Source organism: Nannospalax galili, unplaced genomic scaffold (genome assembly GCF_000622305.1).
Source record: "Nannospalax galili isolate Female #2095 unplaced genomic scaffold, S.galili_v1.0 scaffold1018, whole genome shotgun sequence".
In the NCBI taxonomy this organism is placed as follows: domain Eukaryota; kingdom Metazoa; phylum Chordata; class Mammalia; order Rodentia; family Spalacidae; genus Nannospalax; species Nannospalax galili.
Window position 1 is genome coordinate 1,598,816 of NW_008342000.1, and position 10,225 is coordinate 1,609,040.

At 45.5% G+C, this 10,225-nt stretch overlaps 1 protein-coding gene across 1 annotated transcript in view; it reads left to right on the forward strand.

Moving 5' to 3' along the window:
- The window catches only part of Cdh5 (cadherin 5), a 43,813-nt gene that overhangs the window by 10,924 nt on the left and 22,664 nt on the right, over positions 1 to 10,225 (forward strand). Inside the window, exon 2 of the mRNA XM_008837720.3 lies at positions 673 to 895. Within this exon, the coding sequence (XP_008835942.1) occupies positions 692 to 895 (204 nt within the window). The 5' untranslated portion in view covers positions 673 to 691. The remainder of the gene's footprint in view (positions 1 to 672; positions 896 to 10,225) is intronic.

Here is a 10,225-nt window from a genome sequence, read left to right on the forward strand (position 1 = left end):
CAGGTGCCTGCGCTCCACTCTCAGCCCCTACATTTAATCAAGGGTGGAGTTAACCTCTCTGTACCTCAGTTTCCTCATCTGTAAAATGGCAGTAATCTGAGGGGCTGCCTGAGCATCAGTTTCACACCTAACTCCAGATGCCCTTCCCTGACTCCCGGAAATCTCATACCCCTGTACCTGCCTCCACGACAGCTTACGTGGGTATAAGTAGGAGCTATTTCTGGGCCAGCCTCTCCCACCTAGACTAGGGTCTGGTTCTGCTGGTGTCAGCAAAGTGATCAATAGAGGAAGGAAGAGAAAAAGGAAGTTTGGCTCCCGGAGTGAGCTGCTCAAGGGCAGTGGCCACTATGTCCTGATGTCCTGTCCTCTTTCTGCAGATCAGTCCCACCTGGGAGGATCTGAGCATCAGTTTCACACCTACTCCAGATGCCCTTCCCTGACTCCCGGAAATCTCGTACCCCTGTACCTGCCTCCACGACAGCTTACGTGGGTATAAGTAGGAGCTATTTCTGGGCCAGCCTCTCCCACCTAGACTAGGGTCTGGTTCTGCTGGTGTCAGCAAAGTGATCAATAGAGGAAGGAAGAGAAAAAGGAAGTTTGGCTCCCGGAGTGAGCTGCTCACACTCAAGGGCAGTGGCCACTATGTCCTGATGTCCTGTCCTCTTTCTGCAGATCAGTCCCACCTGGGAGGATGCAGAGGATCACAACACTGGCTGCTACTTTGGGCACCTTCTTGGGCCTGCTGGCAGTAGCAGCAATGGCAGACCCAAACCCTCCCCAGCTGGACACCCACAGCATGCTGCCTGCCCACCGGCGCCAGAAGAGGGCCTGGATTTGGAACCAGATGCATATCGATGAAGAGAAAAACAATTCACTGCCCCACTATGTGGGCAAGGTAAGGCCAGGCCCCGGGGCAAGGGAAGCTACCAGCAACTGGCCCACAGTGACAGCCATGGTAGCAAAGATGGTGATGGCCACAGGGGTGATTACCAGTGAAGATGAGACCTCTAATGGCAACAGCAATAAAGGTAGAGGTAGTGGAGGTGGCAGGCATAGTGGTAGCAAGGATGTAGGTGGTGGAAGTAATGACGGTGCTGGTAGTTGTGGTAAGAAAGAGGAACGCAATTGTGCTAATGGTGATGGTGATTGTGGTTGGAAAAGAGAAGGGGATAATGAGGTGATGTAGTGATGGTGTCAGTGGTACAGTGTAATAGTGGTCTTGGTAATAATTATAGTGAAAATAAAAGTGAGGGAGTTAATGGTGGTGGGAGTGGTGGTAGTAATGGTGATGAAGGTAGTGATGGGGAAGGGGAAGGTTAGGGCAGTTAGTGATGGGGATGATGATAGTGATGGTGAAGGGGAAGGTTAGGGCACTTAGTGGTGGGGACGATGGTAGTGATGGTGAAGGGGAAGCTGTATTAGTTACATTTCTGTTGCTGTGATAAAATATGCAAAAGCAACTTAAGGAAGCTGCTAACCCTCTTATCCAGAGGGATAGAGTCCATCGTGGTGGGGAAGGCACGGTATGGTGGCAGGAACAGAAAACTGGCTAATCGCATTTCATCCACACACAGGAAGCAGGACAAGGCTATAAACCCTCACTCCCAGGGACACACTTCCTCCAGCAGGCTCCACCTCCTAAAGGCTCCATAACCTCTCCCAACCACCAACTGGGAACCAAATGTTTACATAAGGAGTCCATGGAGGACAGTTCTCATTCAGACTATAATAGAAGGTGAGGGACTTAATGGTAGTGATAGTGGTGGTGGTGGTAGTGACAGTTGTGATAGCAAATGTGAGGAGCAAGTTAACAATAATGGTGATAGAGGTGGTGATAGTAATGATGATAGTGGTAACAGTAGAAGCAATGATATTAATTGTGATGGTGGTGGAAATGGACATGCTGTTAGTGGTGGTGGGAATTGTGACAATGGTAGTGAGAGTAAAGAGGAAGATGACGGAGTTAGTGGTGGTGGTAGTGATGGTGGTGATGGTGGTGGTGATGGTGATGATGACTATGTTGGTGATGTCAAGTTAGTGGTGGGGACGATGGTAGTGATGGTGAAGGGGAAGCTGTATTAGTTACATTTCTGTTGCTGTGATAAAATATGCAAAAGCAACTTAAGGAAGCTGCTAACCCTCTTATCCAGAGGGATAGAGTCCATCGTGGTGGGGAAGGCACGGTATGGTGGCAGGAACAGAAAACTGGCTAATCGCATTTCATCCACACACAGGAAGCAGGACAAGGCTATAAACCCTCACTCCCAGGGACACACTTCCTCCAGCAGGCTCCACCTCCTAAAGGCTCCATAACCTCTCCCAACCACCAACTGGGAACCAAATGTTTACATAAGGAGTCCATGGAGGACAGTTCTCATTCAGACTATAATAGAAGGTGAGGGACTTAATGGTAGTGATAGTGGTGGTGGTGGTAGTGACAGTTGTGATAGCAAATGTGAGGAGCAAGTTAACAATAATGGTGATAGAGGTGGTGATAGTAATGATGATAGTGGTAACAGTAGAAGCAATGATATTAATTGTGATGGTGGTGGAAATGGACATGCTGTTAGTGGTGGTGGGAATTGTGACAATGGTAGTGAGAGTAAAGAGGAAGATGACGGAGTTAGTGGTGGTGGTAGTGATGGTGGTGATGGTGGTGGTGATGGTGATGATGACTATGTTGGTGATAGTCAAAGGGAAAGTCAGGGGAGGTGATGGTAGGTGGTGGTAATTGTAGTGGTGATGCTCTTGGTACTAATGGTGGTGATGATGGTGGTAATGGTGATGATGGTGGTAATAGTGAAGGGGAAGGGGAGGAAGTGAGTGGTGGGGATAATAGTGGTGATGGTGGTGATAGTGATAATGATAATCAGGTGGTGATAGTGAAGAAGATAGAGGTACAGGGGTGGTAGTCATGGTGACAGTGACAGGGATAGTGAAGGGAGGTAGTAGAGTGTTATGAGTTGGATCTGAATGTCCCCCAAAGGTCATGTGTGACATTTGTACTATAGAGAGTAAGTCCTAGTGGGAAATCATTGCACTATGTACTTAAAGAGGATTGGTGTCTCTCTCGCTCTTGCTCTCACTCGCTCTCTCTCTCTCTCTGTATGTATGTGTGTGTATGTATGTATGTATGCATGTATGTATGTTTGTTTGTTTATGTTTTCTTCTCAGCCACCCTGAAGTGAACAGCTTTGTTATACCATGGGTTTCCCACCATGATCTTCTGTCTTTCCACAGGCTCAAAGCTATTTGGCTAAATGACTGTGGACTAAACTCTAAAAATGTTAGCCAAATATATCTTTCCACTTTGTAAGTTGATTACCTTAGGTATTTCATCATAGCCACGGAAAGCTAACCCAGGAAATAAGCACAGGAAAATGGCCCTTTGCTGTGACTAGCTGATAAGTAGTCTGGAAGCCTTTGGAATTGGTTTGTAGGAGGGATTTGGGAAAGTTTGGAAGAGGAAACTATCCAGAGCTTAGAATTCTTGGAGTTTGATGGGTATTTTGATGGGAACCAGAAGACAAGGATGCTCACAGGAACAAGGAAAGTAAAGACTGTGCTCACAAGGTTTCAGGTGGGAGTGAGGACTCTTAACAGGAGCTGGACAAGAGGCCATTTGTGTTACTCTACGGCAAAGAACCTGTCTATATTTTGTCCCTGTCTGAGACTGTGGCAAGTTCAGTTTAAAAGTGATAGATTGATTGATTTATACATGGGCATTGCTGGCTGCTTTGGGCCAGATTTTCACTGAAAAGTAGGAGCCAAAAGGAGAACAGAAAGATTTGAAAAATGTGCAGATTGACACAGATTGCTAAGGAAATTAGTGCCATTAAAAGGAAATCAGGCCAGGCGTGGTGGCGCTCGCCTTTAATCCCAGCACTTGGGAGGTAGAGACAGGCAGATACCTGTGAGTTCAAGGCCAGCCTGGTCTACATAGTGAATTCCAGGCCAGCTGGGGCTACCGGGAAACCCTGTCTCAAAAAAGACAAAAAGAAAGGAAGAGAGAGAGAAAAGAAAGAGAGAGAGAGAAAGAAAGAAAGGAGGGAGAGAGAGAGAGAGAGAGAGAGAGAGAGAGAGAGAGAGAGGAAAGAAAGAGAGAGAGAGAAAGAAAGAAAGAAAGAAAGAAAGAAAGAAAAGAGAGAGAGAGAGAGAGAAAGAGAAAGAAAGAAATCAGATACTTGACTACTTTGCATCAGACAAAGGAAAGATTCTATTAGGGCATCTCAGGAATCAGAATCAGATACTTGGCTACTTTGCATCAGACAAAGGAAAGATTCTATTAGGGCATCTCAGGAATCAGCAAGACCATACCCATCTCAGGCCCCAAAGACTTTGGTTTGAGAAAAGAGCTCCAGGGTGATCTACTCTCATGGGACTGCCTAAGAAATTATGCCCATAGGATTGGGATTCACTTCCCTGTGTTTAGCCGTCCAGGCCCTCAGAGGCCACTGCAGCCATGGGCTAAAACGGCCTGGCTATGTCTGGAGCTAGTGGTAGACCTTGGTGACATTCACATGAGGCTGGTTTGCAGACAGCAAGAGTTGTGGGATCCCAGAGGCATCCACTAAATTTTAAAGAAAAACCTGGACAGTCAAGCAGCATGGTAGGTTTAGAGTCCATGAAGGCAGCCCCCAAAAGGGTGGTCTATGAATCTGTGAGAAGAAACCTGAATCTCCAATGGAGACCCCAGAAAGTTAAAGATGTCAGAAATATGAACTATCTACCAAAAAAAACTTCAAGCAGAAGCAGAGCCAGCCAGCCCAAGGGAGAGGCCAAGGGGGCTGCTCCACCTAAGCTCTCTGGAGCTCACATCATTCCACTTTGTGCCCCAGATGCTGGACATGGAACTATAGCATTCGATGTTTGCCATCCTGGGTTTCCATCTGTCCTAGTGACCTTTCTATTACTGTGATAAACACCATGACCAAAGCAACTTGGGGAGGAGAGGGTTGATTTCATCTTACTCTTCCAAGTGACAGTCCGTCACTGAGGGAAGCCGGGGCAGGAACTCAGGGCAACAATCGGGAGGCAGGAACTGAAGTACAGCATGGAGGAGTGCTACTTACTGCCTTAGTCCCCTGGCCTGTGCTCAGCCTGCTTTCTTATATAACCAAGGACCACCTGCCCAGGGGTTGCACAATTCATAGTGGGCTGGGCCCTACCAAATCACTCAGTAATCAAGAAAATGCCTCCAAAATTGTCACGGCCAATCCAATGGAGGAAATTCCTCAGTTGAGGTTCCTTCTACCCAGGTGTGTCGAGCTGACAACTGAAGCTATCCAGCACACCATCTTACTTTCATCTGGTCCTTCCTTTCTGTCTTTCTTTTCTTCTTTCTGTAATAAAATATTCTAACAAAAGCAACTTTAGGGAGAAAGGATTTGTTTCAGCTCACAGTTCAAGGGTACAGCCCATCATGGAGGGAGAGTCAACAAGAGCTTGAATCAGCTGGTCATGTTACACCCACAGTCAAAAACAAAGCAGTGAATGCTTGCTCAGCTTGCTTTCTCCATTTTATGTCCAGCATCTGCCCAGAAAATGATCCCAGCCACAGTGGGTTAATGATCCCACCTCAGTTAATGTAAACAAATAAATCTCTCAAAGGCCTATCTGTCCAAAGGCTAGCATAACCTAGAGAGGCTAAATCATGTGGACCTGACAATGAACACTCACCATCATACTCTATCCCCACTCCTCCCTTTTGGAATAGGAGTGTTTGCCTGGCGCTATTGTGTCTTGGCACATGTACCTTGACTCTTATTTTAGAGACTCACATCTCGGAGCTTGCATCGAGTCTCAGAAGACACTTGGCACTTGGACTTTTGAGCAGTGCAAGCACTGGTGGGACTCTGGGGACTCTCGAAGATGGATTAAATTCATTTTTCATTGTGAGATGAACATGATCCCTTGAGAGGCAGGGCCAAAATGTTATAGTTTAGGGCCGGCGAGGTGGCTCAGCAGGTGGATGTACTTCCACATGGGCCTGATGACCCGAGTTCAGTCTCCAGAACATACATTGTAGCAGAAGAGAACTGACTCCTGAGATTGTCCTCTGATCTCATGTGCATGCTGGCATGTGAACACCTGAGCTCACACACAAATAAAATCACTTATTTACTTACTTACTTACTCACTCACTCAGTGGGATCAGTGGGTAAAGGTGCTTGTTGCTAAGTCTGACAATTTGAGTTCAATCCCTAGGACCCACATAATGAAAGGAGAGAACTGACTCCCATAAATTGTCCCCTGACCTCTGCATACACACACTTGCACATACACACCCTCACACGTGCACACATGCATCAAATAAGTAGATAAATAAATGAACAAGCAAATGTAATTAAGAAAGAATGTTATCATTTAGATCTTAAATTTCCTAAAGTCATTTGCTAAAGGCTTTGTCCCCAGCCTGCAGCCCTAGTGGGAATGCTAGAAGTTTAGGAGCAGAGCCCAGTAGAAGGAAGTCAGGTCATTGGAAACATGCCCTGAAGGACATATGGGGACCCTGGCCTCTCTGCTCTCCCTCTGATTCCTTGAAGTGAATTGATCTCCTCACACTTCTACCCTGGAACACTGCCTCATCACCCATAGCAATGAGAGCACATGACCATGTACTAAAATCTTTTTTCTTTGAAACTATAAATCCTTTTTTTTCTTTTCAAATATTGCTTCAGGTATTTAGTCACAGCAATGGAATGCTGACTAACACAGGGAGGTGGTGGTGGTGGTAATTAGAGCAGTGGAGACAACATTGTATTGATTACTTTTGTCATTTCTGTGACCAAATATCTGAGAAGAAGCAACTCAAGGAAGGGAGGGTTTATTTTAACTTCCAGTTTAAGAAGGGATACATTCATTCCATCCTGGCAGGGAAGGCACAGTGGCACAAAGATGAGGAAGCTGGTCACATGATCCAGATCAGGAAGCAGAGAGTGGACAGGAAATGGGGCCAGGTTCTAAAATTTCAAGGTCTGCTCCTAATGAGCCACTTCCTCCAGCAAAGCTGTACCTTCTAAAGGTTTCACAGCCTTCCAAACAGCACTACCAGCTAGAAACCAAGTGTTCAAACGTGTATCTTTGGGAGACATTTCACATTCAAGTCACAGCAGCAGTGATGGGGCGGAAGAAGATAGACTGATGGTCATTACAGAGAAAGCAGTGGTGGGTTCATCCAGTGGTGGAGATGGTTGGTAAAGGATTAGGTGGTAGTGGTGATGATGATGGTGATGACAGTGGAAGTGATGGAGAAAGTGTAACAGTGGGGATTACGGAGGTGATTATGTAGGGGTGGGTAGTGACAGTGGTGGCCCCAGATGGAAGGGAGGTAGTGATGACAGTGGGAATGTGGAGGAAGCAGTGCTAGAGGCAGTAGCAAGCACCGTGGCTCATTCTCTCCCACTCTTCACTCTGCAGAGTAGAAATCAGTGCCAAGGTGACCCTGTGCTAAGGCTGAGGAGTCCAGCATGGCCTGGGGGCTCAGGGTAAGGGAAGAACCAGCCAAGCCTGCATTCAGTGTTCCCACTTGAGAGATCAGTGACAATGATGCTTATCAAGGCCAACATTATCAAGTTTGCCAACCCTGCTCCAGGCCTCTGTGCCTCCTCAAAATCCCTTTTTGTCAGGCACGGCTGTGCATGCCTGCAATCCCCAGCATTCAGAAGGCTAAGGCAGGAAGAGCAAGAATTCCAGGTTAGCCTGAGCTACATAGTGAGAACTTATCATTAAAAAACAGCATGTTCTAATTTCATTTTTGTTGTTGTGATAAAACATTTTAAAGAAAGACAACTTAACAGGGCAAGATGGTGTTTATTTGGCTTACAATTCCAGATTACAGTCCATCACTGAGGGGACGGTAAGGTGGGTAAGCTGTCTTCACTCAGAGTTCAGGGCCAGCCCAAGAAATGGTGCTTCCCACAAAAGGCTGAATCAATTAACACAGACGTGCCCACAGGCCATTATGATCTGGGAAATCCCTTCACTGAGATTTCCTTCTCATGTGATTGATTCTAGGTTGTGTCAAATAGACAATTAAAACTAACCAGTACTACATAAGAAGACCACTGATTTTCTGCATTGATTTTTCATATTTTGCTGAAAGCATTTATCAATTCTTAGAGGTTTTTTGGTAAAGTCTTTGGGTCTTTTATCTATAGGATTGTATTCTCTGCAAATAATGCTTTTTACTACCACTTCCTTTGTTTTTATCCCTTTTATTTCCTTCTCTGATTGCCCTAAGACTTCAAGCACTATGCTAAATAACTAGGGAGATGGCTCAGCAGTAAAGAACATTTGCTGTTCTTCCAGAGGACCCAGGTTTGATTCCCAGCACCCACACGGCTGCTAACAACTGTCTATAACTCCAGTTCTAGGGGATCCGATGCCCTCTTCCAGCCTTTGCAGAGCATTTCATGTACACGGTGCGCTTACATACATGTAAGCAAAACACTCATGCACATAAAATAAAATAAATAATAAATAAAAATTAAAAAAACAGCAACAACTAAGAAACCACCTTACACTGAGATTATCTCTGCTAGATTTCCTGTGATTCCACACAGCTTCCCAAATGTCAGGACCCCTATCATGAAGTACCTGACCCAGGCCTGCCCTCTAGGCGAACAGTGCCAAGAGCTGTGACTTCGAATTGTCCTCCTTTAAATATGACCAGCCTAAGCTCATCTTCTAAGAACTGGGAGCTAATCTGAGCGCGTGATCAATCTTCTTGCCATGTCCAATTGTCATAGGCATCAAAATCACCCACCCTGATTGAAAGCAATGGCCCTCGTAGTGGGATTTCACACACAGTGAGAGGTCAATGGATTAAGCATTTTAAGAGCTATCTGTGGGGAAGACTCCAAAAGTATTGAAATCTCACCATGTCAGCTGCTTTGAACCCACATATCAGCCACAAGAAGGACCAGGTCAAATGCACTGGAGGAAGGATAGACAGCTCCTGGACTGAGTGCTGGGAAGACAGCACTGGGCAAAAACAGGTCCCCACACTCATGGAAGTGGGGGTCATGGGTAATAGGCATATGCAAACTGTTGCCTACAGGCCAAATTTGGCCCCCGCCTGGTCTTATAAATAAAGCTTTATTGGAGCACAGCTATATCCATTCATTTGCCAATTGCCCATGGCTGCTTTCATGTCTTGACAGCAGCAGTGAGTAATTATGACAGAGGCTGGAGAGATGGTTCAGTGGTTACGAGCACTGGCTGCTCTAGCAGAAGACCTGGGTTCTGTTCCCAGCACCCACGTGGCATCTCACAACCATCTGTAACTCCAGTTCCAGGGATCCAACACCCTCTTACAGCCTCCTCAGACACCAAGCACATACATGGTACACTTAAATATGTGCAGGCATAACACTCATATACATAAAATTTTAAAGTAAATAAAAGTAAATTGTGAAAATTAAATGAGCAGTTATAACAAACACTATACAGCCCAAAAAGCTAAAAATATTTTCCCACTAACCCATTATAGACATAATTTCCCACCCCCTGCTGGGCCCAGAGCAGAGTTTATTAAACTTATTCCACTTGCAACTCCTTTGTGCCCAAGAAATTTTTATGCAACCTGATTATATAGGTATATAAAGTAGGTATACAGATCAAAGATTTACTGACAATAAATCCTTAAAAATTGTTTTTAAACAATTCTTTGATGTACATATAACTTTACGATGTAGTAAAGATGAAAGCAAATTAGCCTACTAAGGATACAGATGTACTAATTTATTTTTACATAAAGAATTCATTCTTGCCAGGTGCGATGGCACATACCCTTAATCCCTGGGATGAACTACATAGTGAGTTCCAGGCCAGCTGGGGCTACAGGGAAACCCTGTCTTAAAAGAAAAAAAAAAAAAAAAAGAATTTCTTCTTTAAGTCAGGCTATTTGTTTTATTTTTACATAAAGAATAGCTCACTTACAATTCCAGCACTAAGATAGGCAGATCCTTGGGGCTGTGGACCAGACAACCTAGCCTACTAAGCCAGCTTCAGGCCAGTGAGAAACCATATCACACACGTTTAAAAACTGGCATCTGCCTTTAATCCCAGCACTCAGGAGGCAGAGGCTAGCAGATTTCTGTGAGCTGGAAGCCAGCCTGGTCTACATAGTGAGTTCCAGGCCAGCGGGGTTGCTAGGGAGACCCTGTCTCAAACCTTCCCTACACACACACACACACACACACACACACACACACACACACAC